Here is a 20,580-nt window from a genome sequence, read left to right on the forward strand (position 1 = left end):
GATCAGTAGCACACGATCTCTGGTAGATCGCGCGATAGATCGGCACTAGACCGTCAGAGGGAATAATATTGTTGATTGTAAGTGAGAAGACGCCTGAAGACTTGCTCAAGACGTGATGAGAGTCCTGAGGATAGGACAATATACTTGGGTAGATGTTGAATGGTCCAAGTCACTCGACTTTGAGTATGTGCTCGACAATTGACCAGCGATCAAGAATAACACTGGAAAAGAAGGGACATGGCCCCATTCATCTCAAGTGTCAACGATATGAGAGCAACACTTACCATCGTCAGAATTGACCAGCAACTCCACGGCCAGTCTCTTCTCATACTCCAATATCTTTGCACATCCCGTACAACCACCACCATTCATCGAAGAGTCAAACATGATCACAACGCTCAAAACAGTAGACAGTAAAAAGGTCTTCAGACAAAAAAGATCAATCAATTAATAGAGAGAAGAAATATAAGTAAGAAAAAAGGAGCAAGATAAGACATGACAAGCTTCTGCCCCCCAACATAACATAAGGCTAGGTAACCAGGTGACCTGTACGACCTGTACGACCTGTACTGTATACGTGTGCGCGTCTCAGAGACAGACAGATACAAAGCAACAGAGAGACATTGGGCTGGCTCACCGATATTTTAGGCCACCCCTGATCCTGATCCTGATCCTGAGCGTCTTTCAGCCCGGCTGCGGCTTGACATGGGTCCGGCTGTTGGCGATATCGGGGGCGGGACGCACGGGAGCTGGCCGGCCTAGTCACCCAGACTGGGATAAGGGTGCATGCACTGAGCCGTCGCATCGGGAGTGAGTATCCTTGTTATGGTCACATCCAGGTCTTGGCTGGCTTTGATGCGTAACTAATTATTTGTATTTCTATCCAACACTGTGTCCTTCTGTTCCATTCTATTTATCCCCCCGTGTAATACATTCCTGTCTTACATCAGTTCCGCGATAAGGCCTTGCTCACATCATATTTATTCCCGTCCTCTCTGGCCACTGGCGCTTCCTTACCCAGATTCCGTCAGATTGGCACCGATGATCGCCGCAGTGACAAGACACTCAGACTCTGACACCCTCTCCTCTCTCGTCATCAACACGTTTTGTCCATCGCATTCTCTATTATAAGCACTAAGATGGCGCGTTCTCATCTTGTGGCTGTTTGAAGGACTGTCTGTGAAAGGCTACACTACTTGTTGGCCCGACCAGTGACCGAAGTGCCTCACATCTGCCTGAGATATCACGGCTCTACTGCCCCTTTGCTGTCTCCGACTTCGAGACTGCCATAAACCGGAACTAAGGGGTCATTGGTCGCTCATCCCTTGTGATCTGCGTGCCCAGATGCCATGCTCAGCAGCACTATGGGAGCTCAACCCAGCTGCCCAACTGGGATTGAGCTGTCTGCTATCAAAAGCCTCATCACAGAACCCACACTTATCAGAGGTGAGAGTGTCGTGAGTGTCGCCAATGGTAACGTGAGCCTGACAGATGTGTCAATAATCAGAGGTCAAGGTGTGTGTGTGTATCAGGGAAGCTGGCTACGGCAAAAAGGGGCAGCAACATCCTTTGAGCTGATGTTCTCTTGCTTTCCTGGTTGATCGTAAATATTGGATTCCCTTGGAGAGACAGCTCCGACATCTCATCAGGCTCAAGATCGTTCGGCGATTAGCGTAGTGTGTGCAGTATGAACCGTTGGAGTAGCCATAGGGTTTTTCATGGTTGGACGTGTCTCAACCCTAACACTAACCCAAGACGTGTCTAGGTTGACACTGGAGTTGAGAATCCCGGTATTGGCGATGAAGATCTGGGACTTGCCCTCGGGGTCGTTGAGGTTGTGTACGATACGGGCTTGCTCGGCCGTTCGGTAGTGGGAGTTGATCGTGACTCCTTCATGCTGGGCGATCTGGAGGGCGCGGGTATTAGCAAGAATACCAACTTTATTTTCATAAGAGGTAGACGCAGCTTAGTGAAGAGTCGTGACGTTGTAGGCGGCACAGGGACAATCTGAGTACATCATTCCTCCCGGTAAACCAATACCATCTTCTTCATCTCTTCGCAGCACCCGACCTCTCGGTAGGTCGTCTGGATCTGGGAGTCTGATCATTATTCAGCAAGTTGATACCTCTGCCGTCCTTCTTCTTCTTCTGCTCTCGGAACTTCTTCATCCAATCGCTGTTGCTTACTCGTCACTTAAGGGCTGTCTCGTTGACACTTGCTTGGTATTTGGTATCCGCCTTAGAAGCATAATAAGGTAAGCGGTCATCAAGACCCAGGCCTTCTTCGAAATATCTCCGAATACCTGGGTTCGGGTGTCCGCCACTGTTCCTAGGCACTGAGCCTGGTGGTGAGTACAAAGGACCCAGCATGAGGTGTCTCACTGGTGACCTAGATGGGGCCCCAACCTCGCCACGGGGCTTCAGTTAAGGGACCCTGTTGTTCGAGATTCTGAGTATGTCTCGCTTGGGGTCAAATAGGATTTTCGAAGTCCACCTCTCGCCGAGGTGGAATACATTAGTATCCTCTATCGACACCACATCTCCTGCATATGGAAAGATGGCGTCAATGGTGTCGTGGAAACTGCGGGACACCAGTCGAATTGGCAGCAACAAATCCATACACACCGATGCCTTCGCACCTGGCTTCGACATCAACTTGCACTCGGGCAAGACCCTGGCGTTGTCGGTGGCTACAGCGAACTCGAGGATCATCTTGCGAGCTGGATACTGATATGCACTGCCGGCCTCTGTTTGGGATGACAGAAACTCGGTCTGACCCCAGGAGGTATATATATGACACCAGAAGACTTGGTGTAGGACCTAACCCTAGCACTTGTGGGAATGCCGACATCGCCGGAGATGTCTTGGTCTCTGTAGTGGGTTTCGACGTCTGTGGTGAGGTCTTTGTCGTCGATGATGGCATCAGCATCTCTGGTGATGCAGACTTTATTGCCTTAGTTTTTGGATTTAGAGTCTTTGAGAAGATCATGGTAATCGCCGGCGAGGTTTTCCTCGATGGCAGCAGAGTCGTCACTCACTCGGAAGGAGTGTACCTGAGAATCTCTACGCGTTGTAAAGAGGGCGAAGACTTCTCTTGTGTGCATACCATTCTGGGATAGGATGAGTTCCGTGTCTTGCTTGTTGAGTATTTGATGTATACCACAGATACATTTTGATGACAGTTATGTTGATCAATGCCACCGATTTGAACAACCAGCCAGAGGTCAAGCTATCATCAGAGAGATTCTGAAGAACATGTACACATTCTGCTCCGCTTCACGTTCTTGCCCATCGTGTTTGTCTTGATCATCACCGCGGATGTGGCTATTGTGGAATCCAATATGCCTGGCAAGCCATGTGCTTTCTGGACAATGGCGGTGGTGACTCGAGGGTGTGGAAATCGTCACGCCGTTCATATCCTTGGGCACTTTTATCCGACCGAAAACCGATACTGATAATAAAGGAAATATAGGGATGTATTGTTTATACATTACCGCTCAGATATGAGGCTGAATTACGTACTGGCGCATGCCAGAGTTGGGGGCCTTGGCCAGAGTCTTGATGTTGAGACCCGGGGCTTTGGTGATCTCGGGGATCTCAGACTCGCTCTAGTACTCATGGCCAGGGTACCCTTGGTACCTTTGTTCGAGTATTTCTCAGGGACATCTCCGACAATCAGTCCGACCTCAACGTACTCCTTTGCCATCTTTGGGCTGAGGATAAGCTTATCTCCTTTGGGCGCTTTGGGACATAGGATGATAGCAGGTCTATCAACTAACGGCTTATGTCGATCATTGGAAGCTTTCATACGACCGGTACCTGTCTTCTCATCTTCTCCTGAGCTCCTCCGAGAGAGAAAATGGTGTACACGGTGCCTTTCTCCACGAAGGTGGCCGATTTGATCCCGGTTTTCTCCAAATGAGGCTGGGGTTGCTCACGCTTGGGGTATAGAGATCGACTTTCCAGCAAGAAGTGAGGACTGACAACCCAGGTCACTTCGAGTGTTGGCCAGAAGGAATTTGAGTATAGCCATCACAATACCCACACTTGGGAGATGTGAGTGCCAGGTGAGTCTCGTGGATAGTGATGTTGCGGCTCAACTCGGAGATAACTGGCTATCTTCTGTGTCATTTGCAAACATATGGCAGGGGGCTCCTTGCAGTTTTCGTCAGTTAAAAGGCTTGAACACAGTCATTGAGTCTTTTGATCGACGAGATGTGACATATCTATCGATTCGTTCTTGATATACAGTAAATTCTCGTCGTGACAGAGGACCTTATGAAGCTGGCCAGATTTTCTGTAATAGTTTGTTCTGCTCTGTGGGATATATGCGGTAACCCCCTCACCTTTTGGGGTCGTTGGGTTCTATTCCGTTTTTGAGATCCATTGTGCCGCTGCTGTTGATTGCTACTTCGTGTGCAGATCCGATTCGCCTTTCGTATATCGTCGATGATGATCATGTGCGTGGAGAATTGCCAGACCAGCCTTCCTTTGTTGTATGAGTCGGCGTTCTGTAGGGATAGGAGGTTACTGGCACACGAACGAGGCGGCCGCGACAAGAGTCAAGCCGGCGCTGTCGAAGCATATCTGACATAAGGTACTGGAAGTTTTCCAAATGCCTAACTCTAGCGGAGCTGGGCCTGTATCGCTAGAGCTTCTGCAGCCCCGGTAGTTGTCTTCCCGATCTCTCCTATGCAAGTATTCGGGTTGCAACCAAAACAAGGTATATATAATGTACTTTTGAGCCCTGCACAATAAAATATCCCTATCTTATATATAGCGAGACATATTAAAGGGGGTTTATGAGGTCAGAAATCGTGGGGGAATATGCTATGGACTGGACTTTTTGATGTTGTCGTATAAGGTATGTTCAGGATGCAAGGGAGCAGCCGACAATATTCCCATGCCTTCAATAACATTAAATGCATTGAAAAGTCTTTGTGGGATATTTATATACTCTCCAGTTGCCAGAAATGCACAAAGGCTGCCAGTGGGGACCATAAATGGGCTGGTCAACGAAAGACCAGACTGTCCGCTTCAGAAGGTCATGAATGGAGCACATTTACTTCGCGGCGCGTATATCAGCCTCACGCATAGCAATACAGTCAGTCGGCCGCGAGGACATGGCGGTCGAACTCGTACTGGTATGTTCGTTCGATGTGAGTTTGGCCTTGGCCTTGGCTGTGGCCGTTGCCAGTCTCTGCGATCACGTTGCAGTACTTCACGATGGCAGTTCATGGGGTTGTTCATTTGTCCTCGAAGGCAGTTATATAGTACCTAGTATAGATCGTTGTTATTCTTTGGATCCCATACAAGGCCTTTTAGACATAGGTGCTGCTTTACGCGGTAAATCTCGCGCTGAACAAGTCCCTTCTGCGAATCTCTTCTATTCCCCAATTAAATAAGAAGGCCTGAGTCGGGGTCTCTTGAAAGTGGGTGATATGTCGATTTGATCTCATCTGTCGTCTTGTATATATAGTAGGTACGAAGTTCCGCTGCCAGATAATCCCACCGGATAGTCGGAGATGGAAAGTGGAGGTAAGCCTGGTGTCTGCCTCCCTTTTCTCTACTCATCTGACCGGTCATCACCATCTTGGCTGATGGAAGCGCGTAAGTATGAATTGCCGGCCTTCATCTGTGAGACTGTGCTTCTTAATAACAGCGTTTGTTGCTATTGGACTATTTGTGCACTCTTTCGAGGATTCCCTGTGGCCCCCTGATTCGAGCAGTTCTTTCAGTACATCATTGTGTTCGGTTGTTGATAGTTCTTCTTCGATGAAGTTGCCGTCCTCTGGAACGAACCCGTGGCCCACGAGGTCAAGGTTATATAGTTAATGAATGATGTCTCGCACCGCGGTCGGAGAGATGCAAATTGGGTAGTGAAAAGTGAAGACCAACATAAATGGATCATTTATTACCGGCGCAACCCAATCTTGTTTATGGGGGAGGTTCCAAGGTTGGCCTTAGACTTAGCCATAGGCTTTGTGCAGCGATTCTTGACTTGTTTTCTTTCTCAAGTCGAGAGATATAAGGGCGTTTGTTACCGCCATCTGCGGATGCCTCCTTATGTAGGCTAGTAAGGACGGAATTGGTCTCGAACTTGAATAGCCGCCATGATGGGTGACTTCGCCAGCGACTTGAGTAAGTGCGATCTATGCAACGCAATAGAACTTGGATGCGGACATAAAAAGGACTCGGAGGGTCTTTACTATAGAACCCATCGTAATGAGAAGACTAGTAGAGACCAAGATATAGGACATTATACTCAGACAAAGCCAGTATCCTTGAGACGAGGGTCGGCGAGGAACATCCCTCAGCCTCCTTGCGTGATGGCAATAATAAAATGTATCAATCTTCTCTCCAGGTGGAGAAATGACGTTTTTGTTGCTTGTGTGTTATATAGGAGAGGATAGGACCGTATATAAGCCTTGTAAGTCACCCTTTGGGCATGGGATCTGATGCGTTGTCAAACTTGTCTACACAAGAGTCAGCTTCCCGAAGTTTGAGAGGCCTTGAAGTCTTGTATGAAGGTTGCTCAAGTCTTCGTTCTCTGTGGGTCGTCCAGCTGTTCGATGTCCTCTAGTTCAAGGCCGGTGAGCTCTTCAATGGCGGTACTGCATGGCGATCTCGGTGATACTTTACAGGTAGACGTAAAGAGGCTTCTGGGATCTCGGCGTCGCTGCCGGCGTAGCTAGACCACTTGTTGATCGCATGTGTAGTGTCTTTAGATAAGGCATTCTTCCTATCTCAGCGACTTTATAGCTGTCAAGGTATATGTATATGCGCATCCAGTCTTTGTGGAAAACTCCCTTTTAAACTGGTTAGGATTGTTAGGATGAATAAGAAGAGGCAGAATGGATGGCCTACCTGACAAAGTTGAGACACAACCATTGAATGTCTGGATGTTCCAGGGCCGCGAATGTTTATACATGAATGAAATGTTGTATTGGTTATAGATATAGCTGATCTCTCACGACTGTGGTGGAACCTCAGCCCTCACTGGCGCAGGTTCTTCTGCTCGATTTCCCCTTTCTGACATCACGAGGCAGATGATGTGATGACGCTTCCTCCATTCCGAAGAAGTAGGAGTTCAATCCAGAAGGGCTTGATCAATCGCCTGGGCATTGTCGCTTCAGAGGTTCAATTCGCCGGTGTCATGGGAGACCCTTGTGGCAAGACTTGCGCCTGCCTCCCATATCATTCGACAGGGGTGGAGGTTGCGTAGAGAAGAGGAACCTGATGTTGAAGGTTATCTCGACTTATAGTCGCATAGAAATGGTTGCCCGATTGGTTGGAACGTGAATGTGAGTTGGCGTCCAATGCTTTTGAATCCCCTTTGAGCTTTGCTTTCTCGTGCTCTTGCATTCGAGCCCTCTTTGACCACCCCAAGCTCGCCAAGCCAAGGAGGATAGTAGCATAGATAATTGATGAAATCTGACTGGCTAGTTTAATATATTCTTATACATTCGAGGGTTGCGCTTGCTGATGGATGTCCGAGTATTAGGTACAGTAGAAGGCTTCATGAGATCTCAGCTCTGAGCATCCGCGGAAGCCATCACCAGAAGCGGCCATTTTTAATCGCAGCAGAGTCTGTCACCACAGCCATATATAATATATCTTAGTTTGACCAACAGTGGCTAGGTTGTGCAAGTTCGTGCTTTGAGTGTTTTTGCATAAATGCATACATCTTCTCGCTCGATCCTGTTCGTCGGGATAGAATACTTTGGATACTTTGCCCAATTTATAAGTGACAGTAAAGCCGTTAAGCGTCATATAAGCTTCGAGTTGGTTTGGGAACTGGTCCCTTGACTCATCAGTTGCCCACGGATCTGTAGCTCCTCTGTTCTAGGAGTTATTTCATTTCATCATCGTATTCAGTTTCCGACAGCTCGCATTCTCGGGGATGAACTCGTGGCCAATGAGACCGAGATCTCTATGGCATGATGATAGTCTTGCCGGTTCCGCAGTTGCTGGTGATGACGGCTGTGTATAGCATCCGTACTTCCCCGCATTCCCACTTCTTGATATCCATAGATGGGGTGACAATGCCGATGCATCAGTGCATCCCGCTCCGCGACATTCTTATGAACGTGTTCTGCCACAGATGGTGTAAGCCCCAGCCTTTTATCAGTACTTCTGAAAGGGGATTATCAGCTGCATTTTCTGGGTCCTCCTTAGGATCTAGATCGACTGTTCTGCATTTGCTGAGCAGAGAAGGAGCTGCATGGCGAAGCGTCAGAAGTGGCTGACACCACTGATTGCATCCTCAACTGGGTCCGCATGGTGAATGACTGAAGGATGAAGTGGCATTGGCTCCAGATTCTCCCAGCTTTCTGATCTTTATATCAGTCTGAGGTTCGGCATCTGTTGGAGTTGCTCTAATTTCATCTGGCAGGTTGGTGAATTGTATATATACAGCATGAGTCTCGAAAGGAGATTCCAACCATCTTGTATGGTCACGGTTTAGTCGCCGGCCGATGTAGATGGCTATGCTCCGTTCGACAACCCCTTGATTGAGGCTCCAATGTCAGTATGTGTACTCATGAAGGCAAGGTATGGGATAACGTACTGATACCGAAGCTACACCTTGTTGCAAAGGGCTATTTATATAAATCCCGAGGCATGGCCATCATCTTCATATTCGGGGTCTCAGGCCCGCGAGGCTCCGTCATCTCTCGCAGCAACGCTGCCACCATCACAGAGATGGATGTTACTTGTTATGTTCACGGACTTGAGAAACCGGTATGGTCTGCCCGAGAGGTTCCCAGAAGATACTGTTCCGGTATTTGTATGTCGATCTTATGTTGCTTCATCGATGAAACTATGGTTTAGTATATATAATAAAGTTGTTGTTAAGTAAAGAAGAAGAAAAGGTTTCAGGGAAGAAAGGGGGTATTTGTACTTGTACAGAGACACAACCAAACTCACCATTCTGTTCACGAGATGACAGTATTTTGACAACGCATCATCTTCAAGGCATTCATCTGCCTTCTTGCGCAAATAAAATGATAGACAAGATGGCAATCGCTGAGTAAATGTCTCGTATAGGCACCTCGGGCGAAGCAAAGACAAAGATAGCGACAACCCCCATATCATCATCACAAACTTCACGAATACAAGACACCACTTTCCTGCTGTACTATCAAACCTGCATTTTTGCTTAGGCATGCGTCCTATAAATTCCTCCTTCGTGTCAATTGATTCGCAAGCATGAACAAGCTGCATTACTGTTGAGGCAACAATGCATACACAAGCAGCCGCATGGCAACATAAAAACGCTTCGCATCAATCCTCACAGTTGCCAAAACATAATTACTTTATGCAAGCTAGCTTGGTCCAAACTTACTGTCGGCTATGAAGGGTTTCTCGGAAAGCAATGGATGGCATCGAGGCAAACAGACATCTTTGCTCACCACTGTGGTCAATACGATTAGACTAAACCAAAGCCAATATCACAAAGCAAAGGCCAGGCAGTCATGTGCAATCCCTACACCAATGACGACGAAGCAAAAGTCACGCAATGCAAGCATGTTAGCGATGCCAACGCATCCTTCGTCAATCTGCATGGTGACAGACACTTCACATCTCGCTTACAAACCCCCACCAAAACCTGATATCATCAAAAATGTCACGACAAACGTCCCAATCTTGAGACAAGCACACACAATTTAACAATCCAAATAAGAAGCATAAGCTTCTCATGTCTTGGTTGGTATACATTGCCCCTCAGGGCTACCTAAGTACAAACAAATCCCAACCCAATGCAAACAGCTCCGTCATCTGTCTTCCGTGCGTAATGCAATAAATCACCTCCGCTCAAGCGTGTGCAAGAGCAATCTTTCATAGTATTCATAAAAGGAAAAGAAATAACCAACAAAACGCAAGGGAATAAATCGCTGGTGGGAAGGGCATTCTTCTTGGCCCATCCATGATCTTTCTGTACTTGAAGGAGAAAAAAATATCCGTAAATGTAATGTAAATCTTTGCCTCGTCTACCGTAGATGTTGGCATCCACCGGTCTTTTAAAAATGCGCCAGGGTAATATGCAAAAAGAAAATGAGATAGAAATGTGTAAATCTGAGGGGGTATTAAATCCCGCGAGATCGTTATGCCATGACAAGTGAGCGCTCCTTCTTCTCCTTGTTCTTGAAGAGGGCCTTGAGCATGTTGCTGTTGTTGCGGTTGACCTTGGGTCGTACAGTGACTTGTGATTCGTCGTCTCGTCGGCTGCTGCTTCGGCTGTCGATTGACCTCGTCTCAATCCTCTCGGAACGCTTACTCCTTGACGAGCGATGGCTGCGCTCACTGTCGGCGATGCTCTCTGCGTAATCCTCACGTCGTGTACTCCTGTCATCATCATCACGACGACTCCTGTGGCTGCGATGGCTACGGCGGCTGTCGTCTGTTCGGTGTGTCTTGTGGCTTCGTGAACTCTCGTGTGTTTTACTTGTTCTTGTGCTTCGGCGGGACTTTGTGTCAAAATCATCTCCGCCATAACGGCTTCTTGTCTCCCTGTCGGCCAAGGGTGTAATAAGCTCCATGTCGACTTCACTCTCATCTTCTCCATATGGCACAATGCCTCGTCTCCAGGTCTCAATTGAACTCAAGTCGTCATCAAGGATGAGGGCCTCATCGACACCTGGGCCATACTCGACACCGTACTCGCTCTGTGTTCGCAGAGGTGCAGGACGGTCCATAGGCACGCCCTCATATGCCAAGGCCTCCCGCGCCGCCTTCTCCTCCTTCATTCTTTGGAAGATCTTCCATCCTCCGAAGCAGATAACAGTGACACCAGCAGCGAGACTCGTGCCAATCAAGAATTGCGGGGACGATAAGAGAGAAAAGACAGCTGGCGATCCACTCTTGAGAAGACCCAGAAAAGCGGGCGATGTCTTCTTGACCATCTTTGACAACTCAGCAAGCGAGAGCGCAACGGCCGCCGCGTGGTCTGGGTTCTTCTGGAGCTCGGCCATTGTCGTTGTAGCCGAATGGTGGATACATTTAGCTTCGGTTAAGAGACCCTCAACGCGGTGAACAAGACCCATGGCCTGCTTCTCATCGTAGTACTGCGGGTCCAGATCGGTGCGGTCCTTCAGATCCGGGGGGACGCTTCCATACGCAAGGTCCATGTCGATTTCCTTGCGCGGCCTCATCTGTACTAGTTCTCCGGTCGATCGGTTTCGGGGCACCATAGGGCCAGCGCCGTAGGCAGAGGGAGCCATGCTGCGCTGAGGCATGGCAAGCTCCATGGGGATCTCCTTGTATACAGTTCGGGTGGGCGCTTTGCTGGGAGCTGTGGCGGAGATTTCGGTGTGTCTCTCGAGGTTATCAAGAGTCAGCGCACGACGACTGGCAAAGTCCTCTCGAGGATGTCGCGAGTGGACGCTTCGCGATCGGCGACTGCGTTGTGAGCCAGCTTCGCTGCGCTGGTCACCCGCGCGAGGAGGATAATATCGGGACCGGTCATCGTCGATGTGGAAGTGTTCTACAGGAAAAGCTTGAGGCTGGGCATTGACGTCGAAGGATTGAGAGCGCTGGACACCCTGCTGGGCTTTGATCTCCGCCTTCTTGTCTTTGTAGTTGCCTTGAGCTTCCTTAAAGATGGAAAAGAGCTGCTTGCCCTGTGAATTGTTAGCCAAGGTTGGGAAGCGCAAGCGCAAAGGAATGACGAACGGTCTTGATAATCTTGCCGGAGTTGTTAACAATGGTGATTGTCTGTTCGAGCGCCATGTTGGGCAGCGGTGTAGGTTTCGTAGTCCTGCTCTAAGTCGCAAAGGTGCGACGAGATGAGAGCAAGAGCTGTAGATGCGCGGGATATACGTGGAAGGGAGGAGGCCAGCTCTCTCTATTTGTCTGTCGGGATGTCTATCTCTGGATCGTAACGAGACAGACAGACAAGACAGGACAATATAAGGAGCTGATGCTTGCCAATGCGACAGACTAAAGACTCAGACCGCAACGAAGTTGACAAGGTAAATACAAGGACAAGGGCAAGCACGAACACAATGCCCAGCCCGTTCTTAAGGATACGATCCGATCAAGGACTAGGATCCCCTTTACAAGAAATAGGGAGCGCGATGGAATAAATGATTCACGCTTTCCCGGTTCCCGCGGTGGGAATTGGAATGGATGGATGAGCTGAGGTTGATCCGCAGTGGGGGTGAGTTTGAGAGATCAAAAAAGTGGGCGGGGGGGAACACAGAGATGAATGAGAAATGGGTAATCCGAGAAAAATATGAGGTCGGCCAGGTTCCTTGCTTTGTACCGTACCCGGTATAGCCCACTGAAAGAGGTAGCCCAGAGCGTTGCGGTACAGCGGCCTCCGGGGGTTCAATTGCAGGGGACTGGCTCGCTGTGGCTCAAGAGACGGAGCACGTAAGTTAGTTTTCTAGGCGGTGGCGCCGGGGAACAGAGAGTTCGGTCCACTTGATGGAAGTGGACAAAGAAAAAAAAGGGTCTTGGTCTGGGAGGCAGCTGGAGCTGGAGGGGAAAACAGGTGAAAGTGGAAAAGCTAAGCTTGTTGGAGGCGGTGGATTTGTCGGTGAGGAAAACCCGGGAGTAAGAGGGACAGGGTAATCCCAGATTTTGAAGAGTAGGACAAGAGTAAGGTGAGGTAGAGAGGATAAAGAAAGAAAAAGAGGAAGAGGATGGGGAAAAGGGGGTTGATAAGTGGTTATACAGGAGGTATCAAATCAAATAAATCCCCCGTGGGCAGATGGGCATGCAGAAGGTGCATTCACATCAACATGTACGGTACATCGGTTTGAGTTTGGTATGTCCCAAGGCGGCAGAAGAGACCATGGCATGGATTGGAAGGGATGGATGGGTTGGGCTGTTAAATGACGGGTTGAGAGAACTATCGAGAGCGACTGGCTGATAGTGATTCTCAGGCACAGTAGCTGTAAGCGAATAGGCCCAGAGTGTGACAAGCTGCACGATGATGAGGTCGTGTTACAGTTGGATCCCGCATCGCATTGCAGATGGAGATTTGGGAAGATGTGATCAAGATATTGACTCAACTGTCCTGCCCGTCCATCTTTAAACACTACGGTATGGCGAGCGTTGTATTCTTCCCAGAGTCTCTCCCTCGGTACGGAGTAGATACTACACATCGTGTCACTGTCTGTAGACAAACCTGAATCTCCAACACGATACCGAAATCACAGTCCTCTCGCAAGTTGACGCCCATATCGTCTCACCTCCATCACCTGGAGTCTCTGCCGATTGGCCAAAAAGCCCACCTCCTTCGTCAGGCGCCTGTGCATGGCATGCCCAACAGGGCCCATCCCTGGTTTTTTTGTTCCCTCTCTCTCGAGGCCCGCTAAGGCTCCCAGCGCGCGCCAATTCGCATCACACATGTGGTTTGCCTGGCACCCTATCAAATATCGACAGGGCGTGTGCCCGCCTGCACACTACGTAGGTGGTATCGAGAGACTCGATACCGACAATTGGGGAGGAACTAGAAGCAGGAGAACCTGGGAGAAGGAAGGAAGAAAAGAAGATGGCTGGTCCGGCCATGCGGGGATGCGTTTCCGTACGAGGCGAGATGTGAAGGGTTATGCTGGGCCGTCGATCTTGTGCTGCCGGCCTGCCAGGATGTTCCCTCTTTGTGTTGGTCACGGGGATGAAAGAGAGCATGAAGTTGAGGTCAAGCCCAATCAGTGGCTGAGCCACACTTGGCCAACGACTTCTGTGGCTGATGTTAGTCTTCCCTCTCCTCTCCTCTTGTTGTCTTTCAGCTGGCCTTGTCACACTTCTTCCCCCACGGCGGACAGTCTCGACTCGTAAGTCAGATGCTTACAGATGAGTACCATCAACAGATATCTTTTTTGTCAAGGCCACATAAGCCTGTGGCAAAGCAAACTCTCATCCATCATGCTCAGCTTCGAATAATCACTCACTGCCACAATTTAAAATAATAATACCTCGTCTCTGCCCGAAGAAACACATGGGTCGATAACAACAGACCAACCCAAGACGAGACAGTTGCTCGGATTGAAGCAGACGATGCCATGTGGCAGTCTCCCCAGGCTAGTCCCTTACGGAGAAAAAGGAAAAGCAATCATTAGTCTAGCCCTCCCGTGGCAGATCCTGCTCCTCCGAATGGTATGGGCTGTCTAGGCTGTATGGGACTGATCGGCGGGCTTGGCTCACCCTAGACCTGTCCTGAGTGAAATAAACAGGAAAAGCTGCGTTGAAGGCCTCAAGACGGGACATGTTGGTTGTATGTACTTAATTGCTGACCTTTGCTCCACTTGATGTCTCGTGTCGTGGTTCACTACGACTCTGTCTTATTTCAATAGCTCATCCTGTTTGTGGTGGCTTTGTCTTAACTAATGGATGTTTCTTGAGCTGTCAGTCAACGTCAGGCTCTGTCTGGTCCGATTGTCGGGGTCCCCAAGATTTCACCCCGCAACTTGAGTTTGTCTTGGCAAATACGTAGGTAACACTCAAATGCTCATGAAGACTTCCGATATGAACCGAGTCATGAGAATTTGAATGTAACTTGAAGGCTACAGTTCTCAGAGAGTTACGTGCAACAGCCGGAGATGCTATGTTCAACGTTCAACACGGCAGCGAGTATATACCCTATAACTTGATACCGTTAAAGTTGCGCAATCCCTGCCTCATCGACTCAATCACCCATCCAACTAATCGAGCCCCGGATCTTTTTTTAGCCCAGATACATCACAGACAATCATGTCATCTCTAACCAGTCTCTAAAGCCCCCCAATTTGATCCAATTCCTCCATGTCAACAATAGATATGACGTCTAATATCTTAATCATCAACCATTGAGAAAAAGCAAGTAGCAATTCAAATTCAATTCCCCGCGTCAATTCCGGATCTCCGTAGTGTCTCCACCAAATTATCCCGCACCGTCGGCATGGGCATTCGTCACGCAACCTCACATCATCAATCACATCCAGTAGAACAAACCATGTCCTCAATATCCTCCCTCTGCACCGCACTGCAGACCTCCACGACGCACGTCGTAGACGGTCTGCGCAACTTCGTCACGTATTATCCGCAGGCGAGGCTGGACCTCGCTAGCCTGTCCCGGGAGCTCGCGGAGCTGCAGATGGTAGCGAGGCTGCTACATCACAACGCCCAGGCCCTGGAGTCCGGAAGCGCGCCGCTGCCGGGAAGGTTGGATGAGGCGATCAAGGGGGTTGTTAGTGAGGCTGGGGAGTTGTTGGAGGAGGCCGATGACGCGTTGGATACGGGAAGGACGGCAGAGGAGAGGACGCCCTCGTGGTTGGAACATACTGCCGAGAGATTGTCGCCCTTTGCAAAGTTGCTTGAGGGTTTGAGAAGTGCCATGAGTCTAGGACTTGACTGTGTGTTACTGCAAGTTGACTTGATTCCTTTTTGTGAGATATTCACTAACATTCTCATAGAGCCATCAATTCTCAGCCTCATGATGGTGAGAGAGAACTTCCCGGCTATAGCAGCTCTCAGATCCTTCAAGAGGCATCAACTATCCGCTCAAGATTCCTCCAAGAGTCAGACAGCGAAGATCCTCGGGTTGAGAGCCAACGATCTATCATCATAGAATTCATCGAGGCCACTCAAGACTTTATCTCGGAAAGCTCATCTGCTGCTCCACCACCACCAATTGATGACGCCGAGAGTCGAGATCACAGCAACAGCAGCATCGCTCACCCAGAGTACGTCCCCTCTCACAAATATTTCTCAATACACTAACTAACCTTTCAGAACAATTGCGTCGTCTCCCCACTCAGAGACGAATGAGCCGCCTATTCCGGATTACAATGCCATTGGTATAACCTCTACAACGCCCCTCCGCATCTCACTCCGCCACCTCGCCAAGAAAGAACTCTCCAACCATGAAGTCGTCGAAACCGCCTACGTATCTCGCCACAACGCCCCCACTATCGCAATCTCAACCCTCGAGTCGCCCACGCGCTTCTACGACACTCGCGCCAATCAAGTTTCCTGCTTGCAGAACCAGCACGGCGTCAACATGATCTTCTCGCGCAATGGTCGTCAGTGGGCATATCTCAGTGAGGAAGACGGCAAGGGTCTCAATGCGGCGAGCCATGATGGCATCAACTTCAAGAAACCGGTTGTGTATCTTGGCGACTACATCAATGGACGCAAGATCGCGGTTTGTAAGTGGCCTGGTGGAAAGCCACTTGCGTTCTCGCAGGACGGGAATTGGCTTGCGGTGGGAAGCACGAGAGGGCGGGTTGGGCTTATGGACTGCAGTGCGAATCTCAACAAGGCGAGCGTCGTGATTCCATGCCATATGGATGAGGTTACACATGCGGTTTTCACACCAGACAGCAAGCTTCTCATCACACAATCCCGCGACGGCACGATTCGCATAACGAATGTAGAAACCCGCGCATCGATCGCCAAGCTCGAGACCGACACATGGAAGAAGCCCGTATTCCTCGGGACGTCGCCCGATGGAGAAGTCATCGTTTCGCTATGGGGCGACACGGTGTTCCACTGGAATTACGGCACCGCAGCCCTCGAGTCGTACAACCTCAGCGGGCGGAGAACACGCGAGGGCTGGCCCATCGCTGTATCGGCGGACTGTCGCTTCCTGTGCTGTAGAACAGATGACGGTGTTGATGTAAGTGATACGTACTCGGGGAGAGTGCTGTATACGATCAAGTTCCAGAGCGGGTTTGTCACGGCGGCGTCGTTTAGTTGGGATGGGAAATACTTGATTCTTGGAAAGGCGGCGTCGGGGATGGGACTCAAGATGGGAACTTCGACTTTGGATGTTTGGGAATTGGTATTCTAGGCGTTTAAAATGGGCTGTAAGTTGGATATATGTACGTTATGTAGAAAAGTTATGAACCAGAATTTGACCTTGACATGTGTGTAAGTTTACTATTAGAGTCATCATTCATCTAGAGCATCGTCATATATTGATACTCTTTACTCAACCTCCCTCCACCTCGCCTCAAGCATCTGTACTCTCATAAGAGGCCCTCCGCTCATGACCTCCGCCGCAGCCTCTCTCGACTGTCTATCGTACGAATACCCCTGCAAAACCCATTCATTTGCATGACCATACCCAGCATACGAGTTTCCAACGGTGTAGCTGTGTCCCATGGTAGCATCTTGAGCCCATCCCATGCTCTTATAAAACGTACCCTGTATGCCCAACGTCTGCGCCTGAATAGCTGCTATCTTTTGCTGATTGAGGATCTGCTCGCATTGCATGATTGTCTGCGTATAGACGACATGTCTTTGTTCTGCGATGGCCAAGAGACCTTCTAGATCGCCAGTTCTACAGGCTTCGGTATACAGACCTCTCATGCGTGGCGAGTAGATATCGCACATGCGCTCTTTTTCTGGTTCTCTCACTCCATTGAGTGCAAATCGAGGCTCAAGTGCTGTGCCTTTTGCAAAGGAAGCATAGCAATCTTCACAGATCTCCAAGACTCCCCATCCCCACCATCGTCTATTCTTGCTAAAGTTCTTCCTTGGGCATTGTTGAACATGGCCCCATTGCGCAGTCCAGTCAAGAAATAGCTTGCTGTCTCCCCAATTTCGTGCGCTGACATATGCTTCGAGAGCCTGAATCGCTCGCGGATGACCCAGGCTGAAACCGCATAGATACAATTCGTCTGGCTTGGTGGTGTTGTCTTTGATGAACCATCGTGCGCCTCCAATTGGTTTGATGATGCCTTCATAACACGCCGCGCATATTCCCCAGCCGGAAGGATTGTTGATCGGCGTATACCACGAACTTCCCTTTGTTCCCTCCCTGTTGCAAACAGGGTACTTGTCCATTTCCCACGTTGCATTCCAGAAGAGACTTCTATCCTCATCATCCAGTGCCTGATGCATTGGGATGATGTGGTTCAACTGCCCAAGAATACACCTGGTCTGGAAGCTTCCTCCAGCAACCTGCTGCCATTTATCCTGATCTTCAGAAGCATAGAAGTAGTCGTGATAACACGCTGCACAGGCCTGCAGGTTCCTCGGCCCATTTATAGGCTTGTACCATACACGTTCATTGGCGTTGACAGTGTTGATCTTGGGACAATCTGGTATTTGTGCGCGCTGGTTGAACTCTTGACAGAATTGCGCCCATTTGTTCTCTTTTGCATAGTCCATGAACTTGCGTTTGAGGAACCATACGCTAAGATCGCAATAGGCACCGCCTTCGTTGGGTAAGAGCTGATAATACTTTGCAAATGACGAAGTTATGAGACCGTCTTCGAAGCAAGCTTCGCAAATTGTCCCGTTTGGAATATCAGCTGCTTTGTACCACGACTCTCCTTCGGTGATGTTCTGTTCTCTGCAGTCTCTGATACCAATTCTCCTCCCCATAAACTCGACAAGCTTGTCAAGACTGCCAGACTCAACGGCTTCGGGGAGTAATGTATCTTTGATCCGCCTGGTGTTGAATCGACATCTGCGCTTGTGTCCATCGTCGTAGAAGACTTTTCGGAATGAGTCCCGGAATTTGGTGTCGTAGATAAGATCTACATAGCAGCGAGCACAGATGACGAACTCTGGCACAGCAGCATGGTAGAACCAGTATTGAGGGAAGGATGTCAGTGAGCCTGAGCATTCGAGACCTGCTTTTGCACCACAGGCATGCAGCTGCGCTGGCTCAGGGGTTCTGACGCGAGGGGGCTTCGGTGCAGAGACAGGTTTGGGTTGAGCGATAGGTTGTTGTTGAGGTGGAATTTGAACAGGTGGTGGTGGTGGATATGATGGAGCGCTTGTTTGTTGTGGTTGAGGAACCGCTGGGGCTGGTGCGTGATACGAGGTCCGTTGACTTGCCTGCTCCTGGACTCTTGGAGAAGGTTGTGCTTGAGGGCTCGGCGGTGGTGGAGGATAGTATGATGTCTGCTGCGAAGCCTGCCCAGGGGACATGGACGTAGGTGACAAATACCCAACAGTCTGTGGTTCGCCTGGTGTTGTAGCCTGAGCAGGAGGAGGTCCGGGTGGAGGAGGTGGTATAAAGCCTTGCGAAGGACTAGCAGGCACCTGTGTCTGACTCTGTGGCGAAAGAAACGAGTTCTGAGCTGGCGGATCTGCATACGATACTGGTCTTTGTGCAGGACTCACACTTCCAGTAGTAGAAACAGGCCTCCTCGGTAAAGGCGGTGCAGCATCCTCAACATCCGTATTAATCCTCGGTGGTAACGGTGGTCTCTCCACCTCTTGTCTCTGTTTCTGTATCTCATCATACAATCTCTGCTGTTCTCTCACCAGCTCCTCCTCCGCAAGTTGATAGCTCCGCGCTTCCTCAGCTCTCAACTTCTCTAGCTCCTGGGCCTGCTTCTCTTGCTCAATTCTCATGCTGGCGAGATCTTCTGTAGCTTTCTTCATTTGAGCTTCATACTCTGCTTTGTAGTGTGCTGCGAGACGCTCTGCTTCGCGCCATTGTGTTTCGAGCTGCTGGGTATGTGCTTGAGGGGGATATGGACTCTGAGGGTAAGCTTGTGAAGCTGGCTGTGTTGTTGGTGGTGGTGTGGTGTAAGGTTGTGAAGGTGCCTGAGAGGGTTGAGCGCTCGGTGGACGGTATGGTGATGGTGGAGGGGGATATTGTTGCTGCTGAGGTCGGTACTGTGGTGTCTGAGGTTGTCCATATTGTGGTGATTGAGGCTGGTACTGAGCCTGAGGTTGTTGATACTGAGGCTGCCCAGTCTGATACTGCTGTTGCCATCCCGAAGGCGAACCTCTCTGATGTTCGCTCTGCTGGTATCCTTGCTTCGCTCCTTGTCCATAATACCCTGACTCTCTCTGCCTTTGCTGCTGCTGCTGTTGCTGCTGCTGTAACTGAACCTGTTTCTTATACTCCTCTCCCACTTTACCAACAAAGTCCTTTAACCAAGCCATTGTATCGCTTCTTCAATCCTGAGTAACACAATGTCCAAGGAATGAGGGGATCTGACTGCCTAAATACTCTCCCCACGTCAGATGTAGATGGGTCACAATCAAACCCGATCACGCCCTACGCTGATCAGACCAGATGAGGCAATATGATATCTCCTCTAGGCTCGAGAGGAAAGGAAACTTATAACCTTTATCGTAAGAGGCCAAAGACTTGGATAAGCAAGTTGGTATAGGCTTAGGCAACCTTCGATTTACATGTTTTGGTCTTTTGCATTCCTTATGATGCCTCCTAGGGCTTCTTACTTCGCGGAGCATTGTCTCCAGATCTGATCATATCAGATGCGCGCTTTTTATTGTAATCCACAGACAGGGATATTTAGCAAGTCAGCCTGGACTAACTGGACCCTTGCTTCCAGCTCGGTATCATCGGGATCGGGACTGGGCTTTAAAGTTAAGTTATCAACGGTTCAGCGAACAAGCTTAATTCCGAGCTTCACGAAGCCAATGGTTGAGCCAATTCTTGCCAAATCAGCAGCAGGCATGACAGTAGCTGTTTTCTACTACTTGGCTCTTCATGAAAAATGTAAACGTGCAATTATTCGTGTACGCTTACGATTAGTCCATCTCCACCACTCAACCCAGAAATCCTTCGATCTTCATTCCTTGACCTCAAGTGGTCGGGACCTTTTGTAGCCTGTATCACCATCAGCGGAATACGACCGCAACGCGGAATCTACGGGCC

The 20,580-nt window shown here is 49.5% G+C and overlaps 5 protein-coding genes across 6 annotated transcripts in view; 2 read left to right on the forward strand and 3 right to left on the reverse strand.

Moving 5' to 3' along the window:
- The window catches only part of FVEG_12044 (hypothetical protein), a 4,415-nt gene extending 3,823 nt beyond the window's left edge, over positions 1–592 (reverse strand). Inside the window, exon 1 of the mRNA XM_018901370.1 lies at positions 285–592. Within this exon, the coding sequence (XP_018759849.1) occupies positions 285–387 (103 nt within the window). The 5' untranslated portion in view covers positions 388–592. The remainder of the gene's footprint in view (positions 1–284) is intronic.
- A 241-nt stretch (positions 593–833) lies between these two features.
- On the forward strand, positions 834–4,589 carry FVEG_17156 (hypothetical protein). The gene is made up of 2 exons (XM_018906427.1): positions 834–1,446; positions 1,508–4,589. The coding sequence occupies exon 2, from the start codon at positions 2,549–2,551 to the stop codon at positions 3,116–3,118; it is 570 nt and encodes a 189-aa protein (XP_018759848.1). The 5' UTR covers positions 834–1,446; positions 1,508–2,548; the 3' UTR covers positions 3,119–4,589.
- Positions 4,590–9,581: 4,992 nt separating this feature from the next.
- On the reverse strand, positions 9,582–13,646 carry FVEG_12042 (hypothetical protein). Its single transcript, XM_018901369.1, has 2 exons — positions 11,673–13,646; positions 9,582–11,620 (listed from the first exon to the last, which is right to left on the reverse strand). The coding sequence occupies exons 1-2, from the start codon at positions 11,727–11,729 to the stop codon at positions 10,106–10,108; spliced, it is 1,572 nt and encodes a 523-aa protein (XP_018759847.1). The 5' UTR covers positions 11,730–13,646; the 3' UTR covers positions 9,582–10,105.
- Positions 13,197–16,911, forward strand: FVEG_12041 (hypothetical protein). Of its 2 annotated transcripts, XM_018901368.1 has the most exons (4): positions 13,197–14,438; positions 14,519–15,350; positions 15,401–15,670; positions 15,720–16,911. In XM_018901368.1, exons 2-4 carry the CDS (start codon positions 14,887–14,889, stop codon positions 16,777–16,779), a joined length of 1,794 nt encoding a protein of 597 aa, XP_018759846.1. In that variant the 5' UTR covers positions 13,197–14,438; positions 14,519–14,886; the 3' UTR covers positions 16,780–16,911. The 2 variants fall into 2 exon arrangements, with proteins under 2 accessions (XP_018759846.1, XP_018759845.1); XM_018901367.1 differs by having other exon boundaries at positions 13,197–15,350.
- Positions 16,759–20,138, reverse strand: FVEG_12040 (hypothetical protein). The gene has a single exon (XM_018901366.1). The coding sequence runs from the start codon at positions 19,839–19,841 to the stop codon at positions 16,917–16,919; it is 2,925 nt and encodes a 974-aa protein (XP_018759844.1). The 5' UTR covers positions 19,842–20,138; the 3' UTR covers positions 16,759–16,916.
- Between the last annotated feature and the right edge of the window lie 442 nt (positions 20,139–20,580).

The sequence above is a fragment of the Fusarium verticillioides genome, chromosome 4, assembly GCF_000149555.1.
Source record: "Fusarium verticillioides 7600 chromosome 4, whole genome shotgun sequence".
Lineage (NCBI taxonomy): Eukaryota > Fungi > Ascomycota > Sordariomycetes > Hypocreales > Nectriaceae > Fusarium > Fusarium verticillioides.

Excerpts from the sequence above, each read along its gene's own strand:
- FVEG_17156 (XM_018906427.1), top strand. The coding sequence starts at position 2,549 with ATGGAAAGATGGCGTCAATGGTGTCGTGGAAACTGCGGGACACCAGTC.
- FVEG_12042 (XM_018901369.1), bottom strand. The coding sequence starts at position 11,729 with ATGGCGCTCGAACAGACAATCACCATTGTTAACAACTCCGGCAAGATT. Across the intron at positions 11,621-11,672 it reads CCGGCAAGATTATCAAGACC|GGCAAGCAGCTCTTTTCCAT; the intron begins GTTCGTCATTCC and ends AACAATTCACAG.
- FVEG_12041 (XM_018901367.1), top strand. The coding sequence starts at position 14,887 with ATGGGCATTCGTCACGCAACCTCACATCATCAATCACATCCAGTAGAA. Across the intron at positions 15,351-15,400 it reads GGACTTGACTGTGTGTTACT|AGCCATCAATTCTCAGCCTC; the intron begins GCAAGTTGACTT and ends ACATTCTCATAG. Across the intron at positions 15,671-15,719 it reads AGCAGCATCGCTCACCCAGA|AACAATTGCGTCGTCTCCCC; the intron begins GTACGTCCCCTC and ends CTAACCTTTCAG.
- FVEG_12040 (XM_018901366.1), bottom strand. The coding sequence starts at position 19,841 with ATGGCTTGGTTAAAGGACTTTGTTGGTAAAGTGGGAGAGGAGTATAAG.